This window comes from Stenella coeruleoalba (assembly GCF_951394435.1).
Source record: "Stenella coeruleoalba genome assembly, chromosome: 16".
NCBI classification, from domain to species: Eukaryota; Metazoa; Chordata; class Mammalia; order Artiodactyla; family Delphinidae; genus Stenella; species Stenella coeruleoalba.
The window spans coordinates 63,022,506-63,041,160 of record NC_137162.1 but is presented as its reverse complement, the minus strand read 5'-3'; the positions used below and the strand labels follow the sequence as shown (position 1 = coordinate 63,041,160).

Below are 18,655 nucleotides of genomic sequence, written 5' to 3'. Positions count from 1 at the left end.
GCATATATAGTTTTTTGGGTTTTTTTTTTTTTTTTGATGTGGACCATTTTTTAAAGTCTTCATTGAACTTGTTACAACATTGCCTCTGTTCCATGTTTTTGGTTTTTTGGCCCAGTGGTATGTGGGATCCCAGGTCCCCGACCAGGGATCAAACCCACAACCCCTGCATTGGAAGGCAGAGTCCCAACCACTGGACTGCCAGGGAAGTCCCCATTTGTTCTGTAGATTCTGCCACATTCTGAATTTTGCTGAGACATCTCCATCTGTCACTTTACAAGCTCCTTGTCCCCCTGCATCTAACGTAATAGATAATTAGATCGAGAAGTGTACCCAGTGTCCAGTTGTCCCTCTGTCTTTTGATGTTAACAGCAAGAGGTGATCATTGCCTAAATGTCAGGTCACTGTGTTAATGGTGACCTGTACTCTGTGCCATTCATTGGACAATTTCCACAGGGACTGTTCCCCAAATGGCAGGCAGAACTCTCCCATCTTGAGTTTCCTAGTCCCATGTCTTTGTGTTTCTCAGGTGTGTCTGTCTAAGGATTTATCCTTACATTTATAAAAAATCTTTATTTTAATTTTCATCTGGGCTATTTCAGTTTTCATCTGGGCATTTTTCCAGCTAGGTCTTTAGAGGTCAGCACTGTGTATTGCAGTGGTTTATTGAGCTCCTACTACAAGACAGTATTGCATAACGATTAAAAGTGTGGGCTCTGGAGCAAAACTGCCTATTTATTGTACGTGACCTTTGATAAATTATTAATCTCTCTAGACTTCAATTCCTAATCTGCAGAATGGGAATAATAATAGTATCTCACAGAGTTCTGAGGATTAGATTATTTAAATATAGAATGTTAACTGGTTCATAGTAATGATATACCATTATTAACCATGTGCCAATCACTTTCCTAGTCACAAACAGATATATACTGAGCACTTACTATGACGTTTTTTTTACACTACTGATTTTTTAAATAAATTTAATTTATTTTTGGCTGCATTGGGTCTTTGTTGCTGCGTGCAGGCTTCCTCTAGTTGCAGCGAGCAGGGGCTACTCTTCGTTGCGGTGCGCGGGCTTCTCATTGAGGTGGCTTCTCTTGCGGCAGACCACAGGCTCTAGGCACACAGGCTTCAGTAGTTGTGGGAAGATCTCACATACCGCAGAGCAGCTAAGCCCGTGTGCCACAACTACTGAAGCCTGCGCACCTACGGCCTGTGCTCCGCAGCAAGAGAAGCCACTGCAATGAGAAGCCCGCGCACTGCAACGAAGAGTAGCCCCTGCTCGCTGCAACTAGAGGAAGCCTGCACGCAGCAACAAAGACCCAATGCAGCCAAAAATAAATAAATAAATAAATAAAATAAAAATAGCAACCTTGTCTCACCTGCTAACGTTCCTTATCTCCTCCTTTGTTTCCATAACACTTACCATCTGACATTACTATATAGTTTATTTAATGTCTTTCCCTATACTAGGGCAGAAAGTTTTTTAGTTGCTGAATTTCCAGATCCTAGAACAGTGCCAGGCAAATAACAGGCATTTTAAATATTTATTGAATGAACGAATTAGTTATTTGAAGTGTTGTGGAAAATGCTCTGATAGGAAGCCAGACTGGCAGCAAGAGTACCTGTTAAAAGTAATTCAGAAGATGATGGTCTAAGTCACTGGAGATGAAAAGTAGACCAATGTAAGAGCTTTTTAGAAGGTGGACTGGAGGTGGCTAGTACTGGGTTTTATATTTAAGGATGAGAGAAGAAAGGAGAGTGAGTGTAGGAAATCATCAGCTTGGTGTATGGTGGTGTCACTCACTGAGATGCAGAACTTAAGAGCAAATTTTGGTGTGGGAGGGAAGGGGTATGTGAAGAGGAAACTGATTAGTTCCAATTTGAACATACTGATATACAGGAGTCAGTGGGACATTCAGGAGCGGTTGTTCCAGTTGAGAGATGAATATTACATTCTGGAGCTCCAGAGTGCCATCTGGCCTGGAGACCCAGGTTTTGGAAGTGAGCAGCCCATGTAATGAAAGTCTTGGAAGTGGGTAAGATCTCCCTGGGACAGAATTTAGGAAAGAATCCTGAGGAGCACTAACATTTATAAAGGACAGATGTTTAATTTCATTTATTCCTAATAATTATTCTGTAGAGGTAAGTAATATTATCATTTATGTTTTACTTGAGAAACCCGAAGCTTAGAAAATTAGAAGCTAATCAGTTTGAAGCTGAGATTCAAACTTTGTGTCTATGAGCCTCCAAAATCAGTGCTCCTTTGTGTATCTCAAAGCATTTTATATACCCAGCTCTTGAGAGTAAACCTTCTCCGGCCTGGCCCCCGCCCCTCGTATTTGACGATAATTTTGGAAAGTTATGTAATGAGAAAAGCCTTGCTTGAAGTGTCTTGTCACAGCTCTGGCACTTAACTCTTGTATTACTTTGAGATGTTGTACATATCCCTACAACCTGTATTTCAGGGTTGAAATGAAAATACTTTTCGATCACTCAGTGCTTTTTACATTCTTTTTTTTTTTTTTTTTTTTTGCCCGCGCCATGTGGCATGCGGCATGTGGGATGTGGGATCTTAGTTCCCTGACCAGGGATCAAACCCGTGTTTCCTGCATTGGGAGCGCGGAGTCTTATCCGCTGGACCATCAGGGAAGTCCCGAAGCTATGCATTAATAACAATACACGGATCCTTGTTACATTTTTATCCAGTGATGGGCTGGGTTATATACTGTCAAAAGGTTTCTGCCTTTCAGCTTATATCAATTGACGAGAGTACTTAACCAGCTATGTTTGTAAACAATATTTCCTTGTGATCTGCTGAAGTCAATCGTATTTTTAAGCATCTACAACTTCACCGGGTCAACAAGAGAGAGACTCACCACCGCAGAGGGCGGGGCTGGAGGTGGGACTATCGTCAGTACAGGTTCCTTTCCATGACAACGGTTGCTATGGTGACTACTGCGCCTTCCCATTGGTCACTGCCAAGCATATTGCCTTTCCCCTGGCGGACGTCATTGGATAGCGTTCTGCAGTGCGCAGGCGTAGGGCTCTCGGGGGCCGTAAGTGAAGTGTCGCAAAGCAGAAGGAAGGCGGGAGTCCTGTTTGCAAACACTGAGGAAACCGAGGCTGTGGAGGACGGTATGGCGGATGCTCCGTGGGCCGAGATTCGTGAGAAATTCCAGGCTGCGCTAGCCTTGTCTCGGGTAGAATTGCATAAAAACCCGGAAAAGGAACCGTACAAATCCAAATACAGCGCCCGGGCGCTGCTGGAAGAGGTCAAGGCTCTGTTGGGCCCTGCGCCTGAAGACGAGGATGAGCGACCTCAGGCCGATGACAGCTTGGGCGCAGGGGACCACGCCTTGGGACTGCCGGCTGAATTGGTGGAGGCCGAGGGGCCCGTCGCCCAGGGGGCAGTGAGGCGGGCGGTTATTGAGTTCCATCTCGGGGTGAACCACATCGACACGGAGGAGCTGTCGGCGGGGGAGGAGCATCTGGTGAAATGCCTGAGACTACTGCGCAAGTACCGACTGTCGCACGACTGCGTCTCACTCTACATCCAGGCTCAGGTGAGAGCGAGCCCGGCCCTGGTGTTGGCTGGAGGCTAGTGGGTGGCGAGGGGCCCCAACTCTTGCCGAGACCAAAGGCAAACGTATAAGACACGATTTGTCCCCACGTTTTCGCACTTTTGTGATAAGCGGCTTCCAAACTTCCTCTCCACCCTCTTCGCACACTCCACCAGCATTACTTAATTGCTTTGCGTAGTCGTGGTCAACGCGTTGGTTTCCCGAGACCCTCCAACTCTCCACTATTCCAAATCCTGTTCATTCTGTTAAGAAAAATGCAAGGTAATTTACTTCTTAATTTAAGGTCTCAAGGAAATTGTAAAGAATGACCAGAGTACATTCTTAATTTGAAACAAAGTATCTAAAATCTTACGTTTCTGTTCTTGCCGTAGTCATTCGTTTGCTTCCCAGGGAATTCCTGCCTGTTCTTCAAAACCGATCTCAAGACTCACCTGATACTTGTATATAACTTTCTTTGGATCATTTTGTTCTTAACTGACCTCTTCCTCCTACCTTTGAATTCTTAAAATACTTGTTTCCTATTTATATGGTGCTTGGTTTATTAAGAAATAAGTCTGACATTGTGGTCAGGAACATAACAGTTCAGAATACAAATATGTATGAACTTTTTTTTTAAGTTATTTATGTATATTTAATTTATTTACTTATTTATTTTTTGGCTGCGTTGGGTGTTTGTTGCTATGCGCGGGCTTTCTCCAGTTTCAGAGAGCGGGGGCTACGCTTCACTACGGTGCACGGGCTTCTCAATGCGGTGGCTTCTCTTGTTGTGGAGCACCGGCTCTGTAGTTGTGGCACGCAGGCTCCGTAGTTGTGGCTCACGGCCTCTAGAGCGCAGGCTCAGTAGTTATGGCTTACGGGCTTAGCTGCTCCACAGCATGTGGGATCTTCCTGGGCCAGAGCTCGAACCCGTGTCCCCTGCATTGGCAGGTGGATTCTTAACCACTGTGCCACCAGGGAAGCCCTTGTATGAACTTCTTGTGTCAGGTACTTTGCTTAAGTAAGCTCACAAACTCTTATATTCAGTAGTTCAAGTTCCTAGGATGTGTGATCCAGGGAACATTTACCACAATTGATCTTATGGTGAGTAGGTCTCAAAGAAAAACTTCAGAATTAAAAAGGAAATTGTATAGGTTATATTCTGTTATCATGGCCCAATTAAATGAAAAGTTACACATATAACAGGAACTATATCTCTTTTTGCTCACTATTTGTAATCTCAGTCCCATTATAGGTCTCAGTCCCATAATCTCAGTCCCATAATAGGCCCATTCTAAATATTTGTAGAGTGGATGAATGATCTAATGAAATCCATAAGATATTGAATTCAAACAAAATCTCAGTTATTTGAAATTTTCTTCAACCATTTGGCTGCCTAAAATCTTAATGAACATTTAAAAAAAAGTACTTCAATATCTCAAAACTTGAATTAGAAACCTTCCTTAATGTAATATAGGATCTCCAGTATTTGCTGTATTTTATTGATTTTAATATGCATGTTCTTAAATATATTAATATCTCTGAAATCAGGATCCATCTTACAGCTGATTGATTTTGTGTCATAATTTTCTTGGCAGTGTTTTCTTGTTGATACATAAAATAATTGTGTCTTAAAACTTGTGACATCGTACGCTCAATGAATTACAGTATTTTGAACAGTAAGCCTTTTCTGAAGGGTGAATTATTAGAGATATTTTTACTAAAACCAGGAACAAAACCTTGATTAGATGTTCTGGCCGTTGCAATAGTATAGAAAGCAAATAAGAATATCAGTCTTTAAAAATAAAAATCATCTTTTTTTTTTTTTTTTTTTTTTGTGGTACGCGGGCCTCTCACTGTTGCGGCCTCTCCCGTTGCAGAGCACAGGCTCCAGATGTGCAGGCTCAGCGGCCATGGCTCACGGGCCCAGCCGCTCTGTGGCATGTGGGATCTTCCCGGACCGGGGCACGAACCCGTGTCCCCTGCATCGGCAGGTGGACTCTCAACCACTGTGCCACCAGGGAAGCCCCCAAAATCATCATTTTTATATGTGATCCTTATATACCTAAAAAACCTAAAGTCATCAACTGTAAAAGTCTTAGAACTATCAGTGTGATAAAACAGGAGGATATAAGGTAAATATATAATATCAGTAATACTCTATATATAAGCAAGAACTTGTTAAAATATTATTTTTAGAAATTGCATTTACAAAGAGAGTATTGGGGTAATAGAACTGATAATCTTAAAAGGAATGATATACCATGTTCCTAGGTGGCAAGATTAAACATATCATTTTCCTGATGTTCATTTATAGGTCTGATGCAATTCCTGCTGAAATCACAATAGGCTTTCTTTTTTCTTAGAACTGGACAAAATGAATATGTTTATCTGAAAGAATAAAGAAAAGTGAATATAAAAATATGAAAAGAAAAGTAATGCACTGGTACTAGCCTGGGAGGTACAACAGTAGTATTTTAATTAGATTGGGCTTATGCTAGTCTGTTTCTGAACTCTACTGTTCAGTTGATCTGTTTATTCCAATGGCATTACCACTCTATAGCATTTTATTACGTTTAATATTTGCTATATATAATGAGAGATTTGACCTCACTACTAATAAAGCAAACTGAAAGAATGAGATAGAAAAATTGTATCACATTGGCAGAAATTATTAAAGATATTGGTTACGTTTATTGTTGGAGAAACAATGAGGAGATGGATACTGCCCATTAGCATTATCGCTAGTGGAAATATAAATTCATAGAACTTTCTGGAGATCAGTAGGTATCAAAACTCTTGAGTCAAGACTTTGACTTAGGGCTTCCCTGGTGTCGCAGTGATTAAGAATCCGCCTGTCAATGCAGGGGATACGGGTTTGAGCCCTGGTCCTTGAAGACCCCACATGCCACAGAGCAGCTAAGCCTGTGCGCCACAACTACTGAGCCTGCGCTCTAGAGCCCGTGAGCCACAACTACTGAGCCCACGAGCCGCAACTACTGAAGCCCGCGCTCCTAGAGCCCGTGCTCCGCAACGAGAGAAGCCACCACAATGAGAGGCCCACGCACCGCAACAAAGAGTAGACCCCGCTTGCCGCAACTAGAGAAAGCCCACGCGCAGCAATGAAGACCCAATGCAGCCAAAAATAAATAAATAAAATAAGTAGTTAAAAAAAAAAAAGACTTAAAAATTCCACATCAATATTCTAAAATAATATTGAGACAGGTATGCAAAGGTAGGTTAACATGGATGTTTGTCACAGCATTGTTAGTTTCAAAAAAGAATAAATTAAACATTAGTGAGATCTATAGTTAAATAAATACTGGTACATCCATACAGAAGAACAATATGCAGCCATTAGAAATAATGATTTATACTTGTTAACCAAAACTATCAATACTAAGAGGAGAGGGAAGACTAAAAGGCATGTTTGGAATTACATAGAGTGATTCTATTTTGGCAAAAGACTACCTGTGTGTGTGTATGTATGTGTAGGAAAAAGTTTGAAAGTATCAGTCCATGGGAATTTGTGATATTCTGACTCTTTTGTCTCAATCTGGTGTCTCCTTCCTGGGAAACTACAGATATACAGGACCTGGACCCACATTAGATTATCAAGGGAGACTGTCCCCATCTACCTTCCCCAGAAGAAGGGGGCCTTAGGAATGGTTTTTATCTGGTTTTCCTTCTAATTTGTGCTATCAGCAATATACACTTGCATTTCCTGAGTGAAATTTAACTTGACAAATTAGTAAATTATTCTCCCCACTGCCAGGATACATATATATAAGGAGGGCGGTTTTTGTGTGTTTATAGCTTTATTGAGGTACAGTTGATGTACAGTAGACTGCACATATCTAAAGTATACAATTTGATGAACTTTGACATCTTTATATTCTCATGAAACAGTTACTGCAATCAAGGTAATGAACATATCCATCACCACTAAAAGTTTCCTTGTGTCCCTTTGTAATTCCTCTCTCACTCCTTTATTCTGTCTCCCTTCTCCTTGCCCTCCTCCACCACATTTTCTAGAATTTCATAATGGAATCATATGGTGTATACTCTTCTTCTGGTCTGACTTCTTTCAATCCGCATCATTATTTCATTGCTGCATCTGAGATGATTTTTTTTCTTCCTTTTTTAGTCTGTTAATATGGTGAATTACATTGATTGATTTTCCAATGTTAAACCAACCTTTCTTTCCTGTGATAAACTCCACTTGGAGTTTTTGCCAAGCCAAACGAGTAAAATATTACTCTTTTATATATTGTTGGACTGGATTTGCTAAAATTTTGTTAATATTTTTTGTCTCTTTGCTCATGAAGGATATCAGTCTGTAGTTTTCTTGTTGTGTCTTTGGTTTAGTATGAGATGGGAAGTGTTCTTTCCTCTTTGCTTTTCTTGATGAATTTGTGTAGAGTTGCTATTATTTTTTCCTTACATTTTTGGTAGAATTCACCAGTAGTACTTTTTTAGCAGTTTTTGTTTTATATTTATTTTTTTCATTACCTATTCTGTTACCCCAAGGGCAAGAACATGATGTTGCTTTGTGAATGATACAGTACTTTCTGACATATTATGGGATTTATATTGTAAAAATAATTCATGTAGAATGTCAAAAGCAGTCACCTATGTGGAGTAAACACTGAAAAAAACATTAACACTATTAATTTTGAAAAATCAAATCAGTTCTAGATCCCTTGCATGGTCCTTAACTTCAGGACCTCAATAGGTTATGGTTAAAAAAAGCCTTTAGTCATTTGTAGACACACTCTAGGGTCTCTACTTGATTTAAGATTTATCACACACCAGAGTTGTTGCTTTGTGGCACAGCCTACCCTGGATCTAGCAGCCTAAATGCATCACCATCCCGTCAAAATAGAGTAAATGTGGCTAACCAGTTCCTGGTAGTGGATGTGTCGCTAATCTGTCTAGGCTAGGTACAGTCTGCTGGGGTTGTGCTGGTGTCATGGGCCAAATGGAGTATCTCAAGGACTGTTGTCAGAGGAAAAATAAGCTGACCTAGGGAGTGAGAAAAGGTGACTTGTGGATTCATTTCTAAATTCAAGAAATGAATATTAAGGGAGATTATATTCTCTGAGGCTAGGTGGGCAGAATAATCGGTAAATTAGTAGTGGGCCAGAGCCCTTTAAGCTTCCCCAGGGTACCGCAAAGGATTGCATAAGTAATATAGAGGAGAGAACTGCCCAATCTCAGTAATTTATCACTATGACCTACCTGCAGTCCTAGACACTGAGAACTGATCAAGTCACTTAAAAAAAATTATAGAATAGGTATATTACGTGAAGCCATGAGACCAGAGGTCTGTGTTTCAGGGCAGTGATCATGTCACCTTTAAACTGTAGGGTTTCTAAACATGTTTTTTTGTGTCATGTACCCCTTTTGCAATCTACTGAAGCCTGTATTTCATGAAACAGAATAATGATTTTAAATGTATAAAATAAAATGTAGGGGTTATAAAAGAAACCAATAACATAGAAGTTACTAAAATATTTTTAAAACAAATGTATGATATAGTGATACATGAGCTTCCTTATTAACACATTAAATAACATCTGTGTCTAATAACTTCCATAATTTTAAAGTACTAATGAATATAAATGGTATTTTGAGATATCTGCAAGCTATAATATGAAGATTTTTTTCACTTCTATAGGCCACAGAAATCCCAGGTACTGTAATACTGTTTCATAGGACATAGTGAAAATAAGTTTGTAATAGTTCTCCATCTACATTCATAGACTCTGAATTCTCTTCATGGGTAACTTGTGGGTCCTTGGGCCCAGGTTAAGAATTTGCTTTAAAAACTTTGTTTTCCTTATTCTGTTCCCTTCCCTAGGGAGGTAAGCAAAAGATGTTGGAAGCCCAGCCTCAGAGGTATCCCTGTGCCTGAAAGCCTGTCACAAGCGTTGGGAGGCAGAGTAACCCGTCTAAAGGGGAGCTAGTCTTGAATTCTGACCATGTAAACAGGCCTGATTTTCCCTATACAGAGTCTGATAAAAAGAGTCCTGTGGCAGGGGAAAAACTGGCTTAGTTTTTAAAATGTAACATTGTACCCCTAAATGTAGCAGAATGAAACAACAAACTTTTATTATAACAGGAATCCAGGCATGGCTTAGCTAGTTGCTTCTGGCTCAAGGTCTCTCATCAGATTGTTGGCCTGCTTGGGACTGCACTTGAAGGCTCAGCTTGGGGAGAACCTGCTTACAAGCTCACTCATGTGGTTGCTGGCAGGATTCAGTTTCTTACAGGTTGTTGGTCTGAGGGGCCTCGATTCCTTGCTGGCTGTTGACCTCCCAGACCATGTGAGTCTATCCATAGGGTGGCTCAGAATATGGCATTTGGCTTCCCTCAGAGAGTACAAGCAAGAGGGAGCACCCAAAATGGAACCACAGTGTTTTGTAACCTGATGTTGGAAGAGACCTTCTATCACTTTTGCCATATTCTATTTGTTAGAAGCAAGTCACTAAATCCAGCCCAGACTTAAGGGGAAGAGATTATACTGGGCATGAGCACCAGGAGGCAGGAATCACCAGGGAATCCATCTTAGTGGCTGCCTCCCACGACATAAGGACAGTAGTATTATGAATAATTAATTCATGGTTAATCAGACTGTGGTATTGATACTATCTGATAGGTAAGTATTGACTTTGAAACTATGAAAACTACTTCATTGGAAGATTTATATTGTCATTATTTGTTTTTATTTTCCAGAATAACCTGGGCATCTTGTGGTCTGAAAGAGAAGAAATTGAAACTGCACAAGCTTATCTAGAATCATCAGAAGCTCTATATAATCAGTATATGAAAGAGGTATGTTGCATGTCAGATAAATTTTAATCTTTTTTTTTAAAAAAATATTTGTTTGGCTGCACTGGGTCTTAGTTGTGGCACGTGGGATCTTCATTGCAGTGTGCGGGAACTTCTGGTGCGGCGTGTGGGATCTAGTTCCCTGACCAGGGATCCAACCTGGGCCCCCTGCATTGGGAGCCTGTAGTCTTAACCGCTGGACCACCAGGGAAGTCCCTAAATTTTAATCTTTGATTGAAACTAGTCAAGAATTGACATTAAGAATTCCTCACTCATAATATTGGAATATGACTTTTCAGTATACTTTGGGACCTCTCTATAGAGCTGTCTAGGTGGTCATCTAATAGCTGAAATTATTTTATATTAAAAACTTCAGAGTTCTTAAAAATAACCCTTGGATAAGGTCTACTGGCAGCCTTAATCCAAATATAATTGTGTAAGAAATATTATTCTAATATCCTAAAATACTGATATTTGCATGTTTTCATCTATAATCTAAAATTTCTGTTTTGATTTCCACTGAGGATAGCAGTGCTTAAAGGAAGGCAAACAACTACCTAAGCAAAATATATGAAATATTGGAGGCACTGGTTCTCAAATTTCAGCATGCATCAGAATCACCTGGAGGACTTGTTAACACACAATGCTCATCCCCAGACTCTGACTCAGTAGGTCTGGGTTGGGACTTGAGAATTTGCATTTTTAACAAGGTGCCAGGTGCTGCTGCTAGTTTGAGTACTGCACTTTGAGAACCACTGCTTCAGGGCAGTGATTTTCAATAACTTTTTTTTTTTTTAACTGTAAAACCCTTCTGAAATACAGTATGTAAAAACTGATTGAGGTACTCTGGTTAAACAGGTCAGAAGAACCCTGAGCCCAATCCACTACAGATACCTTCTTCCCTCCCCATTGTGGTAGTACAAAAGAGATGCTGTAGAACTTCTAGGGCTCTGGAGAGCCTAGATTGAAAACTTTTACTTTAGAGGGTCACGGTCCTACAAAGGTGAACTTTGTAACACCACTGTGTTACCGTTCATTTCCTTAGTAAATTTTACCTACCACTTGGCAACCTGGAGGAGGCTATACATGTTTGGGGGCAAGGAGGTAGATAGGAAATCTCTGTACCTTCCACTCAGCTCTGCTGTGAACCTAACACTGCTCTAAAAAATGAAGTCTATTAAAAAAAAACTTGGCAGTCTTCTAAAATTAAAATGGATTTAGTTAATTTTGTTTTGAGGCTATGTGTAGCACTTCTTTCTTTTTTTTAATATTTATTTTTGGCGCTTTGGGTCTTCGTTGCTGCATGTGGGCTTTCTCTAGTTGTGATGAGCGGGGTCTACTCTTCGTTGCAGTGCGCAGGCTTCTCATTGCAGTGGCTTCTCTTGTTGCGGAGCATGGGCTCTAAGCACGCAGGCTTCAGTGGTTGTGGCACACAGGCTTCAGTAGTTGTGGCTCACAGGCTCTAGAGCGCAGGCGCAGTAGTTGTGGCACACGGGCTTAGTTGCTCCACGGCATGTGGGATCTTCCCAGACCAGGGCTAGAACCTGTGTCTCTGGCATTGGTAGGCGGATTCTTAACCACTGCACCACCAGGGAAGTCCCAAGCACGTCTTTAAATAACCAGATATTTTGAGGTTTTTCAAGCCCACGGTTAAGAATCAATGTCTTATCAAGTTCACCAGTGATTTATACTTTGCCAAATTTAGTGGTAAATTCTTAGTCCTCATCTTATTTGACCTATCGGTAGCATTTGGCATAGTTGATCAATCTAGCCTCTGGCTCAGTTGATTAGTCTCTCTTCCTTGACATACTTTTTAAGTTTAGCTGCTGCTTGTCTGTTTTTCCTTCTTTTCAGTCCTTGTTGCATCCTCCTTATATCCCCAACCTTTGAACAGTGGGGTACCCAGAGTTCAGTGTTTCGATGTCTTCTCTTTCCATCTGCATTCATTCCCTTGTTCTAAATATCATCTCTGTGCTGATGACTCCCAAATTATATCCGCAGTCTGTACCTCTCTAATTGCAGACTTGTCTGTCCAACTGCTGATTTGGCACTTGTACTTTTTATGGGGTAGGTATCTCTAAAACTACTAACACTGAGTTTCTGATAGCCTTCCTCTCCCTACCTTGCTTGCTATAAACACCAGCTTCTTTCTTCAGTTGTTGAGGCCTAAAACCTTGGAGATGCCTCTTCTCCTCACACTATCTAATACGTCAGCAAATTCTGTTGGTTTCACTTTTAAATTCTGTCTAGAATCAGACCACTGCTGTCACCATCATCTCTTGTTGTAGTCTCCTAGTTGGTCTTCCTGCTGTCATACCCCCTTCAGTTCAAAGGTACATTAGACCACATCACTCCTTTCCTCAAAATTTTCAGTGGTTTTCCCATCTTACTCAGACTCCAAAGACCCTTGAAGACCGGCAAGTTCAGCAAGTTCATTTTCTGATCTGGCTACTATTACTTCTCTGATTTCATCTACTATTCTCCCCTGTCTTGTTCTGTTCTAGCTGTACTGGCCGTCTTGTTCTAAAACACAGCAGACAAGCTCCCAACTCAGGGCCTTTGCCCTTCTCTGTTTCCTCTGCTAATGCCACTCTTCCCCTAGATATCTACCTGGGTCACTCCCTCATTTCTTTCAGATTTTTTTTTTAAATAAATTTATTTGTTTATTTTTGGCTGCGTTGGGTCTTCATTGCTGCGCGTGTGGGCTTTCTCTAGTTGTGGAGAGCGGGGGCTACTCTTCGTTGAGGTGCACACGGGCTTCAGTAGATGTGATCGCAGGCTCTAGAGCGCAGGCGCACGGGCTTAGTTGCTCCACGGCATGTGGGATCTTTCTGGACCAGGGCTCGAACCCATGTCCCCTGCATTGGCAGGCGGATTCTTAACCACTGCGCCACCAGGGAAGCCCCATTTCTTTTAGATTTTGACTCAGACATCTCCCATCTAGTGAGGACTCGTTGGCCACTCATCTGACACTGTAGACCACCCCTCCGCAGCACTTCCTATCCTATCCCCCTTTCCTGCTGTTTTTGCTTTGCACTTATCACTAACATATTCATTTTAATGATTTATTTATCACCCATCTTCAGTACTGGAAAGATAAGCTCCAGGACAACAAGGATATTTTTACTATTATATTCACTGCAGCATCTAGAACAGTATCTATTTCTTGATAACGAATGATATTCTGCCTTGTTCATCCAGATCAACCAAAAAAAGAACAGTGTTACTACCGTGTGAATGCTTGAATGAATTTAATGGAGGGTTTCAGTTTTAAAATATGTAAGGTAGTGTTCAGTTGGAGAAGTTTAATTGCTTATATGGTTTTCTGCTTGTTTGGTAACAGTCAATAATTAATAATTCTGAATAAAAATATTTTTAATATTTCATAAATTATTGACCTAATGGTGGCAGAAGTTAGAATGTCATTTTTAAAAATCTATAGATACAAAATGTAGTTCTAGATAAAGGAGAGATCTAAACAGTGTGGAGAATCACTGAATTTGAAGATAGGAAACCTGGGATTTCTAGTTTGACTTTGGTTGTAACGAACTGACTTGGGAGAATTCAAATTTTCTGTGCCACCTATTCCTCATTTGTAAGATGGGGATACCCCTCCTGTCTCAACAATACAGAAGTGTTACGGGGATCAGATAATAAAGTAGTTAATGCAGAGTCACTAAAAATACACTATCTAATAATTGCAGAATGGTTAAATAAATTATGATACTCTTAGCAAGGGAATGTGATATAACCATTAAAATGATAAATATTTAGATCATCAATACATGGAAAAGGTGTATAATATGTACACCTTGATTACAACTATATTAACATTTTTCCTGGTAAGGCCCTGCAAAGATGAACTAGATGATATAAAACTAACATTTTAGTTTCATAAAACTAACATTTTAGTTTTAGACGATGTAACTAATAAAAACTAGTATTTATTGAGTGCTTAAGCAGGCTACATTTTATTCTCACAACAATACTATGAAAGAGGTACTGTTATTCTCATTTATAGGTAAGGAGTTTGTGATTCAGTGAGGTTAGCATATACTATGTGACACAATCAGAATTTAAATATGGTTCATCTGACCCCAAACTTTGGTTCTTTCTACTCTACCATGCTACCTTCCAAGGTAATATTATAGTTAAATATTTAGTGTATTAAAGGGATTCTTTTTCTCCATAAAATTGCTCAAATATAGAATAATAAAAAAGAAAATGTAGTTGTGAAGAGTTATTTATTAGTAGGTTTTGGGTGGGGGGGTGGTAAAGAGACACAATCTTATAAGCCAGAGGGATTTTAAACATTGATTCATTCATTTATTTTCAGATTTGAGATATACTTGATGTATATACTACTGTGTACGTTTAAGATGTACAGTGTGATGATTTGATTCACAGATACATTGCAAATGATTACCATAACAGGGTTAGTTAACACCTCCATCACCTCACATAATTACCTTTTTTTTTTGTTTTTGTTTTTGTGATGAGAATATTTAAGATTTACTATCTTAGCAACTTTTTTTTTTCAGGTTTTAAAACTTTTTATTTGCATATTAAAAAAATTGTGCATTCCAATAATTAAAATCATTTGAACAACAACAAAAAAAAATGGCACTGATTAAACTGCATTTTACAGCCCGCAGGACACCCTGGACCAGCTTGCTCTTTACTCTAGATTTCACTGTCGTCCCACCCAGCCTCCTTCACCAACATGCAAGTTCTTTTCCTTCCCTGCCAGCCAGACAGGCGGATGGGAAGCAGGCGCGGCCTTCGTTGTCAGTAGTTCTCCATTCTTTGATGTGAAAAAGGGCAGCACAGTCATTTAAACTTGATCCAACCTCTTTGCATCTTACAAAGTTAAACAGCTAAAAGAAGTAAAATAAGAAGGCAATGCTCGTGGAATGTACAGTGCATATTGGCGGCGCATGCCTCATTACGACTCGCCTGCTTGCTTCTCCTGTTCAGTCGTTTCTTGTGAAGGCAGTGGATTTTTCTCTTTCGTTTCTGTTTTCTTCAGTTTCGACTTATCGAATTTCTCAATCTCAGCCATATCGGGTTTGTCAGACATGGTTGCAGAGGAAGCGGAGCGAGTTACGAGCGAACGAGGTCCGACCTGCGCAGTGGTCGCCGCCGAGTCTATCTTAGCAACTTTTGAGTATACAGTACAGTATTTTTTTTTTTTAAGATTTATTATTTATTTATTTATTTTTGGCTGCATCGGATCTTAGTTGCGGCACACGGGATCTTTGTTGAGGCATGCGGGATTTTTCATTGCAGTGCACGGGCTTCTCTCTAGTTGTGGCTTGTGGGTTTTCTCTTCTCTAGTTGTGGCGTGCGGGCTCCAGGGCGCGTGGGCTCTGTAGTTGTGGCATGCAGGCTCTCTAGTTGAGGTGCACGAGCTCAGTAGTTGTGGCGTGTGGGCTTAGTTGTTCTGCGGTATGTGGGATCTTAGTTCTCTGACCAGGGATCAGACCCGTGTCCCCTGCATTGGAAGGCAGATTCTTTACCACTGGACCACCAGTGAAGTCCCTACAATACAGAAGTATTAACTGTAGTTAACATGGTGTACAATTAGATCCCCAGAACTTATTAATCTTATAACTGGAAGTTTGTACCCTTTGCCAAACATTTCCCCATTTCCCCCATCACCTCAGCCCCTGGCAACCACCGTTCTACTCTGTTTCTAGTTCACCATTTTTTTTTTTTTTTTTAAGATTCCACGTACAAGTGATACCATAAAGTATTTGGAAGATGACCATTTTAAAAGCATTTGGCACACATTATAAAATTGCTTTCCAAAAAGACTACTAATGTATCCTTACTCCACTAGTGTATGAGAATTCTCATCTCCTTCACAACTTTTCCTTATATAGCTTTAAAAAAAAGTCTTTGCTAATATAGGCAGAATGGTCTCATTTTAACTCAAATTTCTTTGATTAAAGAGATTAATTTTAAAATATTATTTTCTGTTTGTATTTTCTCTTTTGAAAGTGTTCATGGTTTTTTACATTTATTTACTCATTTGTGTTTTCTTGCTAATTTTTTGCTCTTTTATGTTAAATCTTTTAAAATTGAGTTATAATTGGCATATGACATATTAGTTTAAGGTGTACAACATAATGATTCAAAATATGTATATATTATGAAATGATCACCACAGTAAGTCTTGTTAATACTCATCACCACACATTTTACAATTTTTTCTTGTGAGAACTTTTAAAAGCCACTCTCTTAGCAACTTTCAGATATACAATACAGAATTAAAAAAAAAAATTTTATTGGAGTATAGTTGATTTACAGTGCTGTATTAGTTTCAGGTGTACAGCAAAGTGAATCAGTTACACATATGCATATATCCACTCTTTTTTAGATTGTTTTCCCATAAGGGCCATTGCAGAGTATTGAGTAGAGTTCCCTGTGCTGTACAGTAGGTCCTTATTCGTTATCTATTTTATATATAGTAGTGTGTATATGTCAATCCCAATCTTCCAGTTTATCCCTTCCCCCCACTTACCCCCTGGTAACCATAAGTTTGTTTTCTACACCTGCAACTCTATTTCTGTTTTGTAGATAAGTACATTTGTACCTTTTTTTTTTTTTTTTGGCCGTGCCCCACGGCGTGCAGGATCTTAGCTCCTTGACCAGGGATTGAACCCATACCCACTGCAGTGGAAATGGTAGAGTCTTAACCACTGGACCCATTGTGTGCAGGATCTTAGTTCCTTGACCAGGGATTGAACCCATTCCCACTTTAGTGGAAACAGTAGAGTCTTAACCACTGGACCACCAGAGAAGTCCTTGTACCCTTTTCTTAGATTCCACATATAAACAATATCATATAATATTTGTCTTTCTCTGTCTGACTTACTTCACTCATTATGACAATCTCTAGGTCCATCGATGTTGATGCAAGTGGCATTATTTCGCTCCTTTTTATGGCTAATATTCCATTGTATATATGTACCACATCTTTATCCATTCATCTGTCGATGGACATTTAGGTTGGTTCCATTTCCTGGCTATTGAAAATAGTGCTGCAGTGAACACTGGGGTGCATGTATCTTTTCCAGTTTTGGTTTTCTCTGGATATGTGCCCAGGAGTGGATTGCTGGATCATACAGAATTATTAACTGTAGTCACCATGCTATACATTATATCCCCAGGCCTTATTTATTTTATAACTGGAAGTTTGAATCTTTTGACTGCCTTCATTTGCCCTTTCTGACCACCCCCCAACCTTTTGCTTCTAGAAACCACAAACCTAATCTGTTCTATGTATCTGTGAGGTTGGTTGGTTGAAGATTCCACACGTGAGATCACTGGTAGTATTTGTCTTTCCTTGTCTGACTTACTTCACTTTGCATAACATCCTCAAGTTCTATCCATGTTGCAAGTGGCAAGATTTCCTTCTTTTTTTTTTTTTTTTTTTTTTTTTGTGGTACGCGGGTCTCTCACTGATGTGGCCTCTCCCGTTGTGGAGCACAGGCTCTGGACGCGCAGGCTCAGCGGCCATGGCTCACGGGCCCAGCCGCTCCGGACACACAGGCTCAGCGGCCATGGCTCACAGGCTCAGCCACTCCGCGGCATGTGGGATCTTCCCAGACCGGGGCACAAACCCGTGTCCCCTGCATCGGCAGGCAGACTCTCAACCACTGCGCCACCAGGGAAGCCCTATTTTGTTCTTTTTTATGGCTAAGTACCTTATAAATCATTTTTCAGTACAGTTTCGTGGCATGAAGTGCAACTCATATTGGGCAATTATGACCACTACTGCGCTTTCTGGGTAGCAGTCTACCAGTTTTCCTTTAAGGAACCACCGACCCCCAAGTCTCTGTCCATGTGGTTTGGTGGGGCTTCCCCTGTTTCAGCTCCAACGGTGCATATGAAATTCATGCCTGGCCAGTGAAAGTTCTCTCCTAGGCCAGAGTAGTTGGCCCAGGGACAGTCTTGGAAGGAAGCTGGGTGAATCAGAGTCAATGCTCATCATCCTGGGTTGTGCTAAAGTACTGGGAGAGGGGACTGCCATGCTGCTAAGCTGGCAGGATGTAAGCCTGGTGATGCGGGGTCCTGTTCATAGAAGGAGGTGCCTGAAAACCAAGAGAGGAAAGTAGATCCAAGAAGTGAAGAAAGACACAGGCCTCAGTTATTTAAGCCAATATATTTCTTTTCTTCTCCTTCTCCTCCCTCTCCCTCTCCTTTCCGCTTTTGTTTTTGCTTTTTTTTGTTGTTGTTTGCTTGCAAGGAGTTCC

General features: G+C 40.4%; 2 protein-coding genes across 4 annotated transcripts in view; one reads left to right on the top strand and one right to left on the bottom strand.

Annotated features, from left to right (window-relative positions):
• The first annotated feature begins 3,080 nt into the window (after window positions 1-3,080).
• The window catches only part of KIFBP (kinesin family binding protein), a 41,799-nt gene continuing 26,224 nt past the window's right edge, over window positions 3,081-18,655 (top strand). Inside the window, exons 1-2 of one of the 3 annotated variants that reach the window (XM_079899427.1) lie at window positions 3,081-3,566; window positions 10,299-10,397. In XM_079899427.1, the coding sequence (XP_079755553.1) occupies window positions 3,141-3,566; window positions 10,299-10,397 (525 nt within the window). In that variant the 5' untranslated portion in view covers window positions 3,081-3,140. Of the gene's footprint in view, window positions 3,567-9,344; window positions 9,890-10,298; window positions 10,398-18,655 lie in introns of those variants that run through there. The other 2 variants (XM_079899428.1, XM_079899429.1) reach the window with 2 other exon arrangements.
• On the bottom strand, window positions 14,923-16,092 carry LOC307175573 (thymosin beta-4-like). Its single transcript, XM_079900784.1, has one exon. The coding sequence runs from the start codon at window positions 15,472-15,474 to the stop codon at window positions 15,340-15,342; it is 135 nt and encodes a 44-aa protein (XP_079756910.1). The 5' UTR covers window positions 15,475-16,092; the 3' UTR covers window positions 14,923-15,339.

Coding starts and splice junctions, on each gene's coding strand:
- LOC307175573 (XM_079900784.1), bottom strand. CDS start 15,474: ATGTCTGACAAACCCGATATGGCTGAGATTGAGAAATTCGATAAGTCG.